The sequence below is a fragment of the Numenius arquata genome, chromosome 4, assembly GCF_964106895.1.
Source record: "Numenius arquata chromosome 4, bNumArq3.hap1.1, whole genome shotgun sequence".
In the NCBI taxonomy this organism is placed as follows: Eukaryota; Metazoa; Chordata; class Aves; order Charadriiformes; family Scolopacidae; genus Numenius; species Numenius arquata.
The window spans coordinates 15108380-15127254 of NC_133579.1; the positions used below are offsets into that span (position 1 = coordinate 15108380).

The window sequence follows — 18875 nt, forward strand, 5'->3', positions numbered from 1 at the left end:
AAAAAATAATATTGGTTTTGTTTATTGCAGTAAATCTGAGTTATAAGTTTATATGCAAATAGGTAGGTTATTTTCCTCTCGTGTCTTCTGTCCATTGAGACGACAGTGGTGTTTACAGGTTTATGGACCTCCCTTCCCTTGACAGTTTCTTAATTAAAATTCATCTCATAGGTTACCCATTTTGTTTTTCACATTTTTCTAGTTAGTATTTGTTACCATTGTCATTATAAGCTCCAAAATAACCTGTATAATTTAAAAAGCCAGGCCACATATGTTGAAGTTAGGCAGTCTTGTTTTTCATTTACTTTCTAACTGTAATTTTATTACTTAAATAGGATCCACTGTGTGATTTGTACTGCCATCAACTGTTTAATTGCTACTTTTCCCTTAGTAGGAAAAGTGAAAATGGATTTGCTAACCTTTAAAAATACTGTACATATATCACTGATGGAATACATTTTCTTGCTGATGAAAATAAGAGTTTTTAAAATGTGTATATATTTATGTACATATGTATATATATTATTATTTTTCTAAACATTAGGCTGAAAAGTCCTACCAGCAGTAATGTTTGAAACACAGTCATTTTCCTGTTCTTCTAAGGACAGTAATGAGCCATCTCAAGGTATGTCAGATAAGTCTTCTATTGTACAGTTTTCAAATAGTTTAATGAAGGGCTTAAATTTAAGAAATAAGAAATTATTTTATGTTTTGTATTTGCATTGTTATATAACGCTAGTCCTCTTTCTTGGTTCTTACATCACACTGCTTGAAAAATCTTCATAAAAATGATGCATTTGTAGTCTTTGAGTGTCAGTGATTGACTTACTGGTGTTGCTCCATCCTGTAATGGTAGTTCAGTTTTCTATCTGAAAAAAAAATTGGCTGCATTTAATTTAAATTTAATTTTTAGATTTTAAGGAAATGATAAAGAATTCCACTTTCTCACTGAGCTGTATTTCTAGCTTGCTTCTACAAAGGGATTAGAAGACTTACATGTATAAACATTTACATTTACCAAGGAAGACCAAAGCAGTGAGAGAGTAATCTTTTTTTATTAAAGCTGTTCAAAAAAATTAATATTTTTTTAAATGGTGGTATTCTTAGTTCCATTAGTGATGTAGAAGAAAATAAACATAATTTTTACAACAACATTAATGTTAATGCAGTAAAATATAAGAATAATAACAGTAGAAGCAACTAGGGTAAATTAATGTTGGCCTCAAAATCTGAGAAAGGTACAAAGTCTGTATATACTTTGTTAGGATTGTGCTGCATAGGCATCCTGTGAAGGTTTCTGGCTCTAGGAAAAGGGCAGAACAAGATCCTGTGAAATAGATTTTGTTATCCATTTCAGTGAGCTGTCTTTTCAAACAAAATCTTGCAAAGGATCGTTTCCTTTCCGTTAAGGCTGTTTATGATAAACTAAAGTAAAAGAGCCTTATGAAACCTACAAACTTTTGTTTTGGGCTCACAGTTTAATTAAGACATTAAGAAATAATAGTTTGTTTTTTTTTAAAAACAAACACCTCAAATCCACGTGCTGTATATGAAGGTTATCTTGTTCTATTTTACAGTTTAATCCCTATTACTGTTATTGTTATTTTTGGTTCATCTCCAAGGCACATTAAAGCACTGTATCGCCCTGAAGGTAATTAGATTAATGTTTCATGTTTGTAGGACAGCTTCTTAGACTTTTTAATAGCTCTACTACTAAGTTTCAGCATCTTGTTCTGGTTCCTGACACCTTTCATTAGTGACCTCTGCAGTCAGATTCCCATTCTGTGTATTCATTAAGTAGTTAATGTTCAGTAGTGTGCCATATTATCATTTATTTATGTGGTTATAAGGCTAAGAGAGTTTAGAGAAAACATAATTGTGAAATCTGCACGTTCTCATAAAACAGTTCATTTATGTCATGTAGCTTTAAATTCCCAGCATGGGAACTACTGTTCTGGAACTTCATCCCTTCAATAAGGTTGAAGCGAACGTTTGCTGGAACTAAGTATTGTATACAGAAGAGTAGTCTAAGGCTGCCTCTAAGGCCTTGTGACTTTTTCTGTTTTGCTCTGACCATTTTTGTAGCAGCTGCCACCTTTGCCTTTCTGGGTTCTGATAATATTTTACTGTTTGGACAAAATCCTTGCAGAGGACTAGCATAGAATCATCAAACTCAATTAATTTGGGATTAATTAAGTTATAGCAAATTGTATTTTGACCCTAGCCCACTTTATCATGTCTTTCATTTTATTACTTTATATTTTTCAAACATTTTTGAATCTCCCTCCTTGTATTTGAGATTGTATTCAAAAAGGAGTAACATTTTGTGCACGAAGTGTGCATAGTAATAGATGTAGCTGTTACATTCTCTCAGTCAATTTCAAGATCAAAGTTTACCTAGTTCCAAATTAAAGGAAGAAAACCAGGTATGAGAAAATTTCACACATGGTTCTGTTCTCTCTCAAACCAGGACACCCGCACTTGAAGTTTAGCAACCTTCTGTATTCTCTTTCTCTCTCCAGATAAGAACAAGTGGATCACTGCAAGGAGACATAGCTGTGCTTTTGTAAATACTCCATCACCCTGTGTTAACAAAGCTATTCATCACATTCAAGAGTTAGAATTAAAGGTGGAGAAATTCTTTCAAAAGGTACATTTATGGTTGAAAATGACCGAGTGCTTTCTATCTTTATAGGAGCAAGTATATTTTTTAATGGGATATTATGTTGATTTTTATATAAATTTAACTTCATGTCATATGTACTCTCCAAAATAGTGCCCAGCAGGTTCATTTACTGGTCACAATGTGTTTTTCACCTACTTAACAGTTTTGGCAAATCAAACTATCCTTTTAAAATCAATATAACACAATATCATAATGTAATGTCAATATATCATAAAGATTAGTAAATTCACATATGAGGATTCAGAAGCATACACAGTCAAATTGCTTCAATCATATCAATTGTCCGAAAAACTTGATACTAGTCTTGAGTAGGTAGTAAAATTCAGCTGTGTGCCATTTCCTGTCATTTATAGTAAACAAAGTTTTTTCCTGAATACTTAACAATTCCTTGATTAAAAAATTTCTTTACTCTCATATTGAGAGACATGAATCTGAAAATGTTATGGTTCTTTCTCTAGCACTACACAATGTTTTCCTAACCTATATAGATTTTGTGTGAATAGAAACAGGAATAATGGGAAGCTAAAAAGGCAGGTAGGTAGATGAAGAAAGAATGCAGTATATACCATTTTAAAGTATAGTAAAATCTTCCCATTAACTTTTTTGAGAACATGATTAATATCATTTAAATAATTCAATTTTGCTGGAGAAGTGTTTTCCAAACGTTAATAATTTTTGCATATGTCTGCACTGCAGTAAGAGAATCTGATCGTTACATGCACAGACAAGTTATATTTAAATAATTTATCTCCTATACTGACAATAATGTCATCATAGCAGCACATCAGGAAAACTATCTTAGATTAGTATTCTACAAATGCTGTTAAATACTCCACAGGGAGGTTTATGCAACTGCAGCATAGATACTAGAAGAATCTGAGGTGCAACAACTACTGTGATATCTCTTCATTTACAGTATAGATGTTAATTTGATAGGAAATTTTATATTGCTTTATTCACCTTTATTTAAAATAATGTGAGAATAGTGGAATGACTTTAATGTCATAATTTTGTCATCAGTATACAGGAATTAGAAGGATAAGCATTGACATGTCCAGATATTTATTCATTTTAATGTTAGATCATTAATGCTCTTAATAAATCAAAATTAGGCATATATACTTGCCTATGTATTAATTTATTTACACCTCTGCTCTTAAGTGAAATGTTACGAGTAATGTGTCCAGTTGGCATGGAAAAACTTATATCCATACTGTTAAATTCTTACCCTCCAAAACAGGACAGACATTACGCGCACTGCTTTTGAGGAACGGTCCTTGACTATTTCCAGTTCCTGAAGTGTGCTTGGAAACAGTTTGAGAATGGTTTGTGAATGTGGTGGTGTCCTTTACTGCCGGCTGTACCAGTGAGATTTAGTAACAATTTAATGGTGTAGGTGATAAAGTTGCTGGGCCCGTAAGACTTTCCTGGCAGTGTTTAATTTACTGTTGTAGACATAGCCCTAATGAAGAAAAAGCAGGTGGCGTTCAGACAGAATGTCTGCTGTAGTTTTGAGATTAAAAACAAAGTACAGAAGTTAAGACAGAAAATAGAATTAACAATATTAAGGGATTTTTAAAAAACAGTCTACAAAAATGAGTGATGCATAACATGTATGTACAAAAGCTGGGTTTTATTACCAACCATTTGGAGATGCACAGTTTTTAGGAATTCAAAAACTTTGGAAGTATTTTAAAATGTTGAAAAACATTCATCTATATGTACACTAATTAGATCCTCTTATAATACTAAATTCAGTGGCCTGTTACGCTTTTTGTTAGGAAACAGAAGTGTATAACATCTGAGGTGTGTAATGGAGTTTATGTTTTGCTTTTGCAGTATGGTTATGTGTTTAAGGAGGAGAAGATAGCACGGTAAGAATCATATATACATAATCATACAAAATAATGCACTTGTTTTAATGTTAGGTAATTATTTGATGAGACATTAGTATGGTTATAAAGTCTGCTCTGGGAACTGTAGAGTTTACCAAATTCTTCTGTAATGCAGAATGCATCTAAAATGAGCATTCTTAGTGTCTGTAGGATCTAATTACTTTAGAAGACCAAAAGTTTTTGTGGAGAATTTCTCATATCTTTCATACTCAGTGTTTAATTTTCAAAGATTCAAGGTGATCGCAGGTCACAGGGCTCACCTTAGTGATGAATTTCTGTTGGTAACAGTTGTTCAGTTATAGATGCTTCTGAAATTGTGCCAATTGTACCAATTATCGCAGGTACCTAAATATGAGTAAGGATCCTTATTTTAAGCTCTTGTTGCTCTAAGTTTTGGGTTGGAACACAATGTATAAGCATTCTAAAGGTTTCTGCATACTTATTGTGGTCTTTGTGAAGTTCTCTAAACATTGTGTACAATTTTCTGAATTTGCACAGAGGGTCAAATTGACTCATTTCAGCTTAGCTAGGCACAGGGAGAGGACAAGTAATTATGAAAGGGAATAGGAAAAAAGTCTGAATGAAACGGCCATATTTTCATTATATGCTGTAATAAGTTGGGGAAAAAAACAAGATTTTTTTTTTTTCTTTCCTGGTTTTCCTACACTGCATACTGTTAACATTCCTATTAAATGTATAATTTTTGTGTTTTCGGTGTAGTTTTCCAGCTCCATTTCACAGAATCACAGAATCACAGAATCACAGAATCACAGAATATTTTTGGTTGGATGGGACCTTTGAGATCATCGAGTCCAACCAACAAAAAACAAACAAACAAACAAACAAAAACAAAAAAAACCCACACCAAAAAATCCCAGAACACCAAACACCAAAACCAAACCAAAACAAACACCCACAAACACAGACCCCCCACCCACAAACAGACACAAACCAACAATCTCGGGCACTAGAGCATGCCCTGAAGTGCCATGTCTACACGTTTCTTAAAAACCTTCAGGGATGGCGACTCCACCACCTCCCTGAGCAGGCTGTTCCAGTGCCTGACCACTCTCTCAGTAAAGTAATTCTTCCTAATACCTAATCTAAACCTCCCCGGCCGCAACTTCAGACCATTTCCTCTGCTCCTGTCATTATTCCCTTGGGAGAGGAGGCCAACACCCACCTCTCTACAACGTCCTTTCAGGTAGTTGTAGAGGGCAATGAGGTCCCCCCTCAGCCTCCTCTTCTCCAAACTAAACCTGCCCAGTTCCCTCAGCCTCTCCTCATATGACTTGTTCTCTAGACCCCTCACCAGCTTGGTGGCTCTCCTCTGGACACGCTCCAGCAGCTCAGTGTCCTTCCTGTAGTGAGGGGCCCAGAACTGAACACAGCACTCGAGGGAGGCCTCACCAGGGCCGAGTACAGAGGCACCATCACTTCCCTACTCCTGCTGGCCACGCTATTCCTGATACAGGCCAGGATGCCATTGGCCTTCTTGGCCACCTGGGCACACTGCTGGCAAAGTTTAGTTTTTGTTTAGTTCAAAAAACTTTTTTGTGTTTGAGTGACGAAATTGCCTTGAATCACACTGCAGTGTTTGCAATATGTATCTTTAAAGTTAGAGACCAAGAGAGGATGCTTGTTAAAATCAAAACAGAACATAATTCCTAAATTAAAAATAAAAAGTTGAAGAATTGTTTTTTTCTAGATGTGTTTGGATTGGGCATATCTAGGACATATACAGAGTTATTAAAGGTTATACATTTAAAATGTAATTTTAAAACATAAAACTCATTCAGGTTTTCTCTAAATTTTACATACTGGCTGCATGTATTTTGAAATACAATAAAGAACTCAGACTTTTCCTAACCTAGGATATAATACAATGCAAGTGTATTTCAAAGGCAAGTACTCAGAAGGTATGCAAAGTAAGTCTGATTGTGTGACTTGAAATTGTATTATTCATGATGCAGGCTACTATATGATGTAGTTCTAGTTACAAAGATGAAAGCAGAAGGTTGAAGAGGAGAATATATCTCATGCATTGTTGTCCTGGCTGTTTTGCTCAACAAAACCTATATTTCCCTGTGTATTTTTACTTCATGTCAGACACACCTATTGAATTATTTTGTGTTTTCCTGCTTATCCATCTCCTGTTTATCAAACTCCTGCTTCTGTATCTAATTTGATCTCTCTTCCATCACCAGGTCCCAGTTTTCCTGTCTAATGTGTTACTATTTTCCATTACTCCACAGAATTTTTTGTTCTATTCCCTGTAATTTATATGTATTTTCTGTTGATCAGTAACAGGCTTCATTAGTATTTCTTTTGGTCTGTTTTTGGCATAGGCTTTTTGTCTGTTATTTCTTCATGGAAAAGGAACTTTTTTGTGGAGTTCTTTCAAAGATGTGTGTTCACATTGTGCATGTATGTGCAATGAAACGCTGTGACTGCAGATTTCGTTTCATCTTAGCTGCATATGAAGAACCTGTTTGTGCTCTTTGAGCCACATGTGGGTATAAGCAGAGGGTGTTTTATCCTTCCTCCCCTTGTTCTCAACTCCAGTAGGCTAATGAGCCTCCTAAGTTCACATGTGGGCTATGATTTGCTTAGGTTCTTCTTTGACAACTTGTGTAACTTCTTTCACCTTCTCAGTTGTAGGTTAAATTTGGCCTGATCTCATTTCAACAAAGCCCTCCTCTACTTTTGAGTCTCCCAGATTTCAAAAGCTTTTGTGTCAGAAATTGATTAAGCCTTGTGCCTTGATCTTTTTTCTTTTGTATCTCTAAAAAATCTTTTTTCTTCATTGTTGACCCTCAAGTGGTGACTTCCTTTCAACTGATAAAACTGAAACTGCATCTGGCCTGCAGTGGCAATGTATCTGTGTCTGCACAAATACAGCAGTAAATGCATCTGCCACTTAGAAGAGTCTGGAAAGTATAGCATATATTGCTCCTGTATATTCAGAACTTGGAAAGAGTAACAGCTTTTCTACAATACTTTCTCTTTGGCACGTCTTTGGGTATGAGGACAAAAATTGAAGATCTGTTTATGTGTAAGATGTAAAGAAATCTGTTTTTTGTATTTCTGTAAAGAAATATGAGAAAAGCACTTATATGGGAATTGTAAAATTAATAAGCCTTCAGTGTGACTTGCAGTGCTTTTAAAAATCATTCCATTAAACTAGCCAACATTTAAATATGTAAAATTCAAGAAAATAAATTTTGACTTCATTAAAGTAATATTTACTTAACAATGCTGATTTAAATTCAGTCTAAAATTTCTTAGTGACCGTTTTTTATCTATAGGATAACAGAACAGGTCAGTGTTGAATCCATTAAAGATACCTCATTATCATTATCCACGAAGTTGGATTTTAAAGAAGCTGATGTATCTTGTGAAGGTAAAAATATTTCAGTATTTCATAATTATCCAGTCTGAGTGGTAAAAGTTACTTATCCTCATTTAATATATGCTTTGCATTTGTAATAATAGTTGCTTGTTGCCTGCTCTGTCTTATGTAAATGAAATGAGTATCCTTTGAAATCTGTGTGTGTCATCTGATAAGCTGAAAGACATAGATTTTAGATGTTACATTAAGTACTATTTGATCACCCTGTTTGCAAGAAGATAATTTACATTTCCGTATTTAGATTCATACTGTATTTCAACCCATCTGGGATTTGAAACAGCTGAACTGGTTAGGTTGGTTGTTGGAAATTCTAAGGTTTTTTTCATTTAGTTTCTGTAAAACAAATAACTACATTGCTGTTACAGGGTATTTGTAGCGTACTCCCAACATACAGTTGTTTTTTACAGTTTGCATCTTTACTCAGAGGGTGTGCAATTTTTTTTAAGACAATGTGCAACTTTTTAAGTACTACTAGCCTGAGGCGATCCTGTCTGCAGTAAATTGTGTGACAAAATGTCTGTTGATGGCAGTGAAGCCAAACTTTCACTCCAGTTTTTAAGTAGTTGTCCTTCTTTTCAATGTTTGCGGTTTTTAATCAAAATAATTTAGGGAATTATTGACTGTGGAATCAAAATAGAAATGTCTTGGATTCTGTAGCGTATATACTTCCCATTTTTTATAGATCAGAAGTAAAGATGATGACCTCAAAGGATCTTTTACTGAAACAAATAACTGAGGCATTTTTGATAGCCAAATTTCACAGTATGAAATGACGATTTGTGTGTATCACAAGTAGCACAGTGCTGTTGAGATATTACACTAAATATTCACTCCAAAGATTTTAATGAAGTAATTGATACTTACTTAGGAATAAAATAAATAAAATACTTAGGAATAAATAAGTATTCTTTAAAAAACTGAGATGATTTAAAACTTGTACTGTTATTTGGATGATTACTTACCCAAGCAATGAGGCAAAGATGAAAATTTTGTACCTTCTATATTAATACAGTTTTGTTGGAAATAAGCTGAGGGAAAATGCTATTGAACGTGAAAGCTATGTTTGTAACGAATTGTGCTTGCCCTGATAGATGTGAAGAGGCTAGCTTTACGCTGAGAAAGAAGCTGGAATAAAGAGTGTATGTTTAAGCTTTCATAAGAAATAATTCTAATGTATTTTTAAAGACAGCATTGTAATCAATTTGCTTACAGTGATACATGTGAACAGGCCAACTTTGTGTTGAGAATGAAGTTCGAATAAAAAGCATATGTTTAAGCTTTCATAAAAATATATTTTCATGTATTTTTAAAGATGGCAAGACATTAACCTTGAAGCAGGAAACAGAAGCTTTGCTATTGGAAGTTACTGAGCTAATTAAGCGGCTGGAGGCTGATCGTGAGGAGGCAGAAAAAGCTTTGGAGTTGGAGAAACAGCGAGGGAAAAAGCTTCGCATGAAAATCGATTGTATGTCACTTTGGAGGCTTCAGCAGATCCCCGCAGCTGTTCAAAAAGGTATTGGTATTGAAACTAAGAATATTTGTTATTTTTCAGTCAGCTCGTTCCCAAGAATAAGAATTATGATATAGTTGTGTTTACTGTAATAGGAGTACAGTATTTACTCTTCTGAATTGCATGTTTGAATATATCTGGAAAGAAATCTATTGAAAGTATTATGGAATGTTCAGCATTGTTTGAGAAATAGTGTAGGAGTAGACGACACTCTTAAGATGATAATAAATACTCAGTTTGGGGCAAGGAATGAGAAGCTGAAACAGAATTATAAAATAATGCATTTGTGTTAAACTATAGACTAAACCACAAATTTAAAAAAAAAATGTTTTGAGAAGAATTAAAATGTGATAAACTTGAATAAAGTACTTACATATTTAGTAGGAATTGTTTGATGTAGCCATTGATAGGTTTCCTTGAAATCCCACATTCTAAGGGTGTTTGCTATTGCCTTTTGTGATGAACTGGTGTCTTCACAATGGAATTTAAGAAAAAAAGAAAGCAACTATGTAGCAGCTGTTTGTCTTCTGACTCATGGTCAGAAGCAGATACCATCTGAACCTAGCTTATAGAAAAGTTGCGTGATTTGTAACAGTAGGTTCTGGAATGTAAAATCATAGTTGGTACTCTAGTGCATATTCTACTGCACATCATCCTGAGGTCTTCGACAAATACTTCCCAATCCAGAGTGTGGTGACAATGTAAGTCTTCCATAACTGTTTACTGATGGGTAGACACTGAGTAAAAAGCAGTGTATAATGGAAGCAAGCCAGGAGTCATTTAGTTGCAAATTTTTTTCTCTCTCTCTTTTTTTTTTTTTTCCATTAGGAAGGCAAAATGTCAGTGCACATCCCTAACAATATATGAGAACAATGTATGTTTGTTTGTTTCTTTATTTATTTTAATCAATGGCTAACTCTTGACTTGGAAACTAGAAACCTGTTAAGGTGTTACCAGTTTGCAGAGATTGCTTTCCTTAAAAGCAGTGGCTTCTGAAGAACAATTTATGATGCCCTGAAAACAGAGGAGGAGACTGAATAAAGAATCAGAATTAAAATTCATTGATAGGTTAGAAACTGCTTTCAGAAGAAAATCCTGTGGCAATGGAAAAGTCAATTTTATAGGAGCAAAGAACTGCAAGAAAATGTTGATAATGTAATCATAGAATCGTTTGGGTTGGAAGGGACCTTTAAAGGTCATCTAGTCCAACCCCCTTGCAATGAGCAGGGACATCTTCAACTAGATCAGGTTGCTCAAAGCCCCATCTAACCTGACCTCAAATGTTTCCAGGGATGGGGCGTCTACCACCTCTCTGGGCAACCTGTGCCAGTGTTTCATCACCCTCATTGTAAAAAATTTCTTCCTTAGATCTAGTCTGAATCTTCGCTCTTTTAGTTTAAACCTGTTACCCCCTGTCCTATTGAAACAGTTCCTACTAAAAAGTCTGTCTGCATCTTTCTTCTTCATTCTTCAGCACAGTAGTTCAGGATTTGAGCTGCAGAGATGTTACTTTTTACTTTTTGATATACTTATGTACAGTGATGCAGCTGTAAATAATTTTTGCTGTTCCTATACATTCCTATCACTTTTACTTTACTGTTTAGTATTTTCTACAGATATCAAAAGTTTGGAATAGTGGAATATAATTAACACATTTCGAATTCTGTTAATATATGCAATGATATGATATTTTTAAAAAAGGCAAAATAAACGAGCATGAAGTTTGGCTGTGAAAATTAACCACCTCTTCTCCCTTGATTTATCAATGGACTATGTCAGTATGACGCTATGTCCTTGGAGTAAATTTGTAATTTTCAGGATTATGACTTTTCATAGTATTATCTGTAAGACAAAAATTGTGCTAAAATGGAATTGAGGATAAAGGGGAAAGACCCTCAGGGATGTTATAATTATCTCTAATCTAAGTATTACAAACCCAGGAGATTCTTAATTACGAGTTTGCATGACCCATTCAGAGTGGATGCTGACTGCTGTTATTTCTTCAGACTTCCCTTGATTTCTGTTATTGCTAGCTCCTGCTGCATCTATGTCCTGTAGCACACTCAGGTAATTGCAGTGACATAACCTATCTTCAGAAATTACCTTCTTTGAAATATAACAAAAATCCAATGTAAAATGCATTTTATTCATGTTAATGTTAGGTATCACTTTGTATGATGTAGAAAAGCCACTTATTTATGCAATGTCTCTTTAACTTTTAGAAGCAATGAAATAATAATTTTGTGAATTTGTGATTTATGTCTTGTTAAAACAGCAAAATTTAATGACTGTTAAGGGATGGTGCTAAATATTCCACAGCTACTTCTCAGCCTTTTTTTTTTCTCCTCAGTAAAATGTGCTTCTCTCTCTCCAGTTTATGGCAAAGTTTACTGCTCTTGAGACATTTTCTGATTTTTTTATCTGATATCTTACTTTACTTTCCCTAATTTCACGCCAATAATTTTTCCATTTAGAACATCAGCTGCTGCAGGACACCATCTCTTCTAAGTTTGTTGTTGGGGTTTTATTCTGAGCAAAATAAACTATATGTTGTCATTCAGCAACCAGTAGTCTAGTCACATATTTTCTTGCAAAGACCTATAGGAAATGTATGCCAAAGTCAAAAAAGTAAATGCAGCAAACTGAACTAAGACTGGCATACTTCTGTGTGGAAACATGAATATGTTTTGTTTGTTGGCTTTGAGTTTGTATCTTTAATTTAGCTTTCTTGAAACCCACATTTAGTTCAGGAAGTGTCCTTGAACTGAAAACAGTTGGCATATTAAGAGGATGTGGGATTTATCCTTGTCCTGTTCTTCCTCTGTGACCACATGTGTCTGTTGCTGGAGACTAGGAAGCTCAGTACAACTGTTCTGGTGTTATAATAGCCTCCTCTAGGTATGCCTTAAGGCTAGATGTTTTGTTTTTCTTCATAAAAACAAAACCACCCCTAACTTTGAAAATTTGCTTGAATTATGTACTAGGATTATTACTTGTGAATTTAAAAACAGTTCCACTGCTAACGTAATATTTGGTGATGTCTTTTGTAACCAATGTCCTCTTTTGGCCTTCAAAGTAGTTTACAGCAAAATTTTGCAAGTCTTAATATTATGAGAGCATATTTCCTAATATCACTAGGTATTCGTGGTGTCACTCAGATACTCACATTTTTTTATGCTAATTATCTTTTTAAAAGAATATGACATGTGCATTCAAGATACCTTGGAGCTACAATGGCATTTAGATTGTAAAAGGCATCAGCGGCAACAGTTACAAAACCAAATACTTAAGACAGAAACAGCCAACAGAGAGATTCAGGAGGATATAGACTTCATGAAGAAACACAGCCCTCTGCTGGAAGAAAAGCTGATTCTAGAGGGTGACGCTGTGAACGAAGTGTTAATGGCTTATGAAAAGGTAAATACAAACAATGCAAAGATGTTTCTTTTAGAACCTTTCCATCACATAGGTGCATACTGTTTTAGAGAACAGCAGTCTCGGAAGTACCAAAGTCTGATTTAAATTGTGTACACGAAGACTGTGAATTATGTGCCCATACATAGAGGCACTCAGTGCAGACAGAATCCAGGGAACATAATGCTGTTGGCCTTTAATAAATGTCTCTTAAGCATATATGTGGAATGTAATTCTAACTTTGTAAGTTGATTTCATGTGGTATTTTTCATGGGAAAGGTAGGAGGCACATATCTGATATTGGTATAGGTTCTTTTCAGATTTCTCACAGACATCAGTATTTTCTCCAGAATATGGAGAAGTTAGAAGCTGTCACAAAAATGTTTGCAGGATTTAGCTATTTTTAAGTGCTGATGCACATATTTCCTAATTTATTTTTTGATAGTATTTATTGATAATAATACTGATAATAATTTATTATTTGTTGATAATAAATGCCTAATGTGGATGATGTCAGGCTGAACAATCTAAGTGTAGGAAAGTTGTAGATAGCTTAAAATTGATGTCTACAAAGGGAGGGATACCATGTTACTTCCCATACAGATTTTAGTACAGTATTATGTTTTCTGTATATTTCCTATAGTAATTTTTAAATACAAATGTAGAGATTAATCTCTTTTTCAAGCTACTTAAAGTGTAAAAATGGTCTTTTGTTTGTAGGCATTTCTTAATATTGTTTATTTTAATTTGTTTTAGTTTGAACTTCTCGTATTTTGGGGACTCAACAGTCATGTCAAAATACTTCTAAAATTAAAAAGTTAATTGCCTATTACACAAATGAGAATTATCATCAATTAGTTCTGATCTATGAAATAGCTCACAGTTCTGCCAATGTTATGAGATACGTTCAAAATACCGGCTAATTAAAAATCAAGTTGATTATTTTGGGTTTTATCTTAAATCCTTTTTTTCTTGTTAATGTCTAGAATATACTGTAGGCAGTTAAAATATTGAGGTGTACTAAAATACAATTCAGGAATTAGAGTTAAAATATTTTTTTAAAGACTTTTTAAAATAAAATATTTTTTTCAGAGGTTTTTTCTTTCTTTCCAAAACATGACACTACATATCATAAGCAGATAGATTTGATGTGACTGTAACTTATTCATATATTTCATCTCAACAAAATTTAGAATTGTCAAATAAATTATTTATGACTTCTATTGTGCTCTAATTAATATGTTGTTTGTTACTCAGGTTTGCTTTTCCCTCCCATGGCCTTAAAAAAGCAGGTGATAATTAATTTTCATTGCTATTAAAAGAATTACTTAGTTTTGAATCTTTAGCTTTTAATATCCAGAGAACAAGTTTGAGCTGTGAAGTGCTGGATTGTAGTAAACATTTTATATCATGTTATTTGTTTATATTTGTAACATTTTAAAAAACAGAGACAGTAGACACGTACATACCTCTAGCTGAGAGCTGTTAGGAGCTGAGTGTCCCGGTTCTATTTATAGCATTGAAAATTATGTTCATTGTCCGCATTGTCTCAGGCCCCTCTTTTACATACGTGACTGCCAGCCTTGCACATCCTCTAAAAGACGTTTAAGTAATGATTCTGTCAGATAACTGAGTGAAACTTCAGTGGCTTCTTTCAAAATTATTTCTTTCTTTCTGCTCCAGAGGTCACTATCTTCCCATGGAAGTAGCCACCTTTTCACAGTAACTTTAAAGTTTTTTAAGAATGGAAGCCCTCTTGCCTCTTTTAGCCTGTTTAGAACCCTGGTTGGGAACCCTTGGGAGACAATCCTGCGGGGCAAAGTGGTCCAGGAAGGCTGGACGCTCTTCAAGAAGGAAATCCTAAAGGCCCAGGAGCAGGCTGTTCTCATGAGGCGCAAAATTAAAGGGAGGGGAAAATGGCCGGCCTGGATGAACAAAGAGCTTTTGATTGGACTTAGGGAAAAAAGGAAGGTTTATCACCTTTGGAAGAAGGGACAAGCAACTCAGGAAGAGTACAGAGATCTTGTTAGGTTATACAGAGAAAAAATTAGGAAGGCAAAAGCCCAGCTGGAACTCAACCTGGCCATTAATATAAGGGACAACAAAAAAAGTTTTTATAAATACGTCAACAAAAAGAGAGTCAGGGAGAATGTCCATCCTTTACTGGATGCGGGGGGAAACATTGCGACCAAGGACGAGGAGAAGGCTGAGATACTTAATGCCTTCTTTGCCTCTGTCTTCAATAGTCGGACCAGCTACCGCCAGGATGTTCAGCCTCCTGGGCTGGAAGATAAGGATGGAGAGCAGAACAACCCCCCTGTAATCCAGGAGGAAGTAGTAAATGATTTGCTTATGCACCTGGACACACATAAGTCTATGGAGCCGGATGGGATTCACCCAAGGGTACTCAGGGAGGTGGCGGGAGAGCTCACCAAGCCTCTCTCCATTATCTATCAACAATCCTGGTCAACAGGAGAGGTACCAGATGACTGGAGAGTGGCCAATGTGACGCCCATCTACAAGAAGGGCCGGAAGGATGATCTGGGAAACTATAGGCCTGTCAGTCTGACCTCGGTACTGGGAAAGATCATGGAGAGGATCATCTTGAGTGAGCTCTCACAGCAAGTGCAGGGCAACCGAGGGATCAGGGCCAGCCAGCATGGGTTTATGAAAGGGAGGTCCTGCTTAACCAACTTGATCTCTTTCTATGACCATGTGACCTGCCTTCTCGATGCGGGGAAGGCTGTGGATGTTGTCTACCTGGACTTTGGTAAGGCCTTTGACACCATCCCCCACAGCGTTCTCCTGGAGAAGCTGGCGAATCATGGCATAGACAAGTGTACTCTTCACTGGGTGAAAACTGGCTGGATGGCCGTGCCCAGAGAGTTGTAATTAATGGGGTGAAATCCAGTTGGCGGCTGGTCACCAGTGGTGTCCCTCAGGGCTCAGTTTTGGGGCCAGTCTTGTTTAATATCTTTATTGATGATCTGGATAAGGGGATTGAGTGCACCCTCAGTAAGTTTGCAGATGACACCAAACGAGGTGGGAGTGTTGATCTGCTTGAGAGTCAGCAGGCTCTACAGAGGGACCTGGACAGGTTGGATCAATGGGCCAAGGCCAATGGGATGAGGTTTAATAAGGCCAAGTGCCGGGTCCTGCATTTCGGTCACAACATCCCCAGGCAACGCTACAGGCTCGGGGAAGAGTGGCTGGAAAGCTGCCCAGCAGAAAAGGACCTGGGGGTGTTGGTGGACAGCCGGCTTAACATGAGCCAGCAGTGTGCCCAGGTGGCCAAGAAGGCCAATGGCATCCTGGCCTGTATCAGGAATAGCGTGGCCAGCAGGAGTAGGGAAGTGATGGTGCCTCTGTACTCGGCCCTGGTGAGGCCTCACCTCGAGTGCTGTGTTCAGTTCTGGGCCCCTCACTACAGGAAGGACACTGAGCTGCTGGAGCGTGTCCAGAGGAGAGCCACCAAGCTGGTGAGGGGTCTAGAGAACAAGTCATATGAGGAGAGGCTGAGGGAACTGGGCAGGTTTAGTTTGGAGAAGAGGAGGCTGAGGGGGGACCTCATTGCCCTCCACAACTACCTGAAAGGAGGGTGTAGAGAGGTGGGTGTTGGCCTCTTCTCCCAAGGGAATAATGACAGGACCAGAGGAAATGGTCTGAAGTTGCGGCAGGGGAGGTTTAGATTAGATATTAGGAAGAATTACTTTACTGAGAGAGTGGTCAGGCACTGGAACAGCCTGCCCAGGGAGGTGGTGGAGTCGCCATCCCTGGAGGTATTTAAGAAACGTGTAGACCTGGCACTTCAGGGCATGCTCTAGTGCCCGAGATTGTTGGTTTGTGTCTGTTTGTGGGTGGGGTGGTGTGTGGTTGTGGGTGTTTGTTTTGGTTTGGTTTTGGTGTTTGGTGTTCTGGGACTTTTTGTTTGTTTGTTTGTTTTGTTGGTTTGGTTTGGTTTGGGTTTGGTGGTTTTGGTTTGTTTTGGTTTTTTTTTTGTTTGGTTTTTTTTTTTTTTTGTTGGTTGGACTCGATGATCTCAAAGGTCCCATCCAACCAAAAATATTCTGTGATTCTGTAATTCTGTAACATTTGTTTATGTCATGCAATTTTACAGCACACATTCTGTTGTCTTTCGCCAGGACTGTATCTCTTGCAGACCATGCAGAATTTGTTGTTAAGTTTTATGACACCACAAAGTACTACTTCAACTTTAAGCTCCAGCTTTTAAACTGCAAAGAATGAGACAAATTTTGAAATATTTTTTTTAACATTATGTATGATTTTTATATAACATCTTTTGGAAAACTTGTTTTATTTTCTTAGGCATCAAAAATATACAGTGATGTTTGTTGTGAACTCATGGAAATCCAAAAGACAATGAAAAGAATTGATGAAGAATCTGAGAAGAAGATAAAATCTATGTATGAGAAAATTAAATGTGCTGAGATGCTACTGAGTAAATGCAAGTAAGAGATATTGAATATGGCATTATAATGTCTTGTTAGTTTTAATAGTGACAGTCAAACTATTGAATATTTGCTTTTAGAAATAATTTTAAATTCTGATTTTTGTAAAATTAAAATTAATAGGATTATATATAAAATATGTAATTGCCTTGTTTGTCTTACCTTGCATTAGCAGAATAAGGAAAGGATGATGTCAAGAAATATACCCAAATTCTAAGTTCCATGAATTGACTCCAAAAGCATGCTATTTTTATCTTATTTTACTTACTTATGAATTTTTAATCACCTTGACAGAACTTTTTGATACCGTTCTTATTGACTGCACAAATTACTTGCATTGAACATCAACACTTAGTGTAGTACCATAATTATATTATAATTATAACTTAATTTTGAACTTGCATATTAACCAGAACAATTCTAACCAACACCACACACTTTCTTCTGTTTAGCAAACAAACAAAATTACTACAACTTTATTGGATTGCAAGGTAGCTTCTTATATGGCAGTGACTTATGTTGCAGTTTTCTCACTGTAACCTCTTGTCAGGTTATTAACCCCAAGCAGAACTATAGTAACAGCAGGACACCACTAATGGCTAGTCACTAAGTAGTCTCTCCTTTCTGTTGCTGAGCATACAGACAAAGAGTCAGCACCAAGAATAACTGTGCCAAAGAACAAGAATACCAAGTACTTTCATGTTTGGTAGGAGGTTGCACTCAACTTTGCTGCATATGCCTATGGCTAGTTGCCAGGTTTTATTTGGCAAAGTAGCAAGTGACACAGTGGCTCTTTTTCACCTGAAATGAGGAAAGCTTAGAGGCATAGTTGAAAGACACCAGTAAATTTTCGAGATAACCTTACTGGCAGTAATAGATATTTATATTTCTGTACCGCAGCCATATGACAGCAACTGATCTTCAAATATCAGGTATTTCAAATATCAGGTATTTCAAAAACTGTGCACGGCAATTATGGAGTGTATACATTTTGTAGTAAGTCATTAAATTTGGTCCATCCTATTCTAAGGACTACCTAGATTCACTAGGAATTTATATGCCAGTTCCATAATTCAAGTTGTGCTATGCACTACCTGAGTTTGGACAGCATGCACTGGTTTGGTATCCCAGAGACTTGATGTTAGGAAGTGCCTGATGCACAGTAGTGGCTGTAAACCTATCCTGCTCACTGATGCTTCATTCAAGGCAACAAGACTAGTGCTAATGGTTGAGAAGCAAATGCAAACTCATGTCCTTGGTAACACAATTTCAGTAGATGTTAATTTCCCATCCAGCAAAACCATTGCCAGGGACCATCCCGTCTAACTCCCATTCCCTGATATTTTTCAAGGATCATTCTCATGAGAATTCATTATAGAGTTGGCTTCAGTAGTCTAAGAGCGGTAAAGGAGCAAGTACATAGCTGAAGAGAAGTTACAGTAACTTCTTTTATGAGCAGAAATAAATGTGATTTTGCATGTTTCCGGGC

The 18875-nt window shown here is 36.2% G+C and overlaps 1 protein-coding gene across 1 annotated transcript in view; it reads left to right on the forward strand.

Moving 5' to 3' along the window:
- Nucleotides 1-567: 567 nt before the first annotated feature.
- CCDC178 (coiled-coil domain containing 178) overlaps nucleotides 568-18875 on the forward strand; it is a 168846-nt gene continuing 150538 nt past the window's right edge. Inside the window, exons 1-7 of the mRNA XM_074146850.1 lie at nucleotides 568-625; nucleotides 2523-2650; nucleotides 4526-4560; nucleotides 7890-7984; nucleotides 9306-9506; nucleotides 12700-12920; nucleotides 17244-17386. Coding sequence (XP_074002951.1) covers nucleotides 568-625; nucleotides 2523-2650; nucleotides 4526-4560; nucleotides 7890-7984; nucleotides 9306-9506; nucleotides 12700-12920; nucleotides 17244-17386 — 881 coding nt within the window. The remainder of the gene's footprint in view (nucleotides 626-2522; nucleotides 2651-4525; nucleotides 4561-7889; nucleotides 7985-9305; nucleotides 9507-12699; nucleotides 12921-17243; nucleotides 17387-18875) is intronic.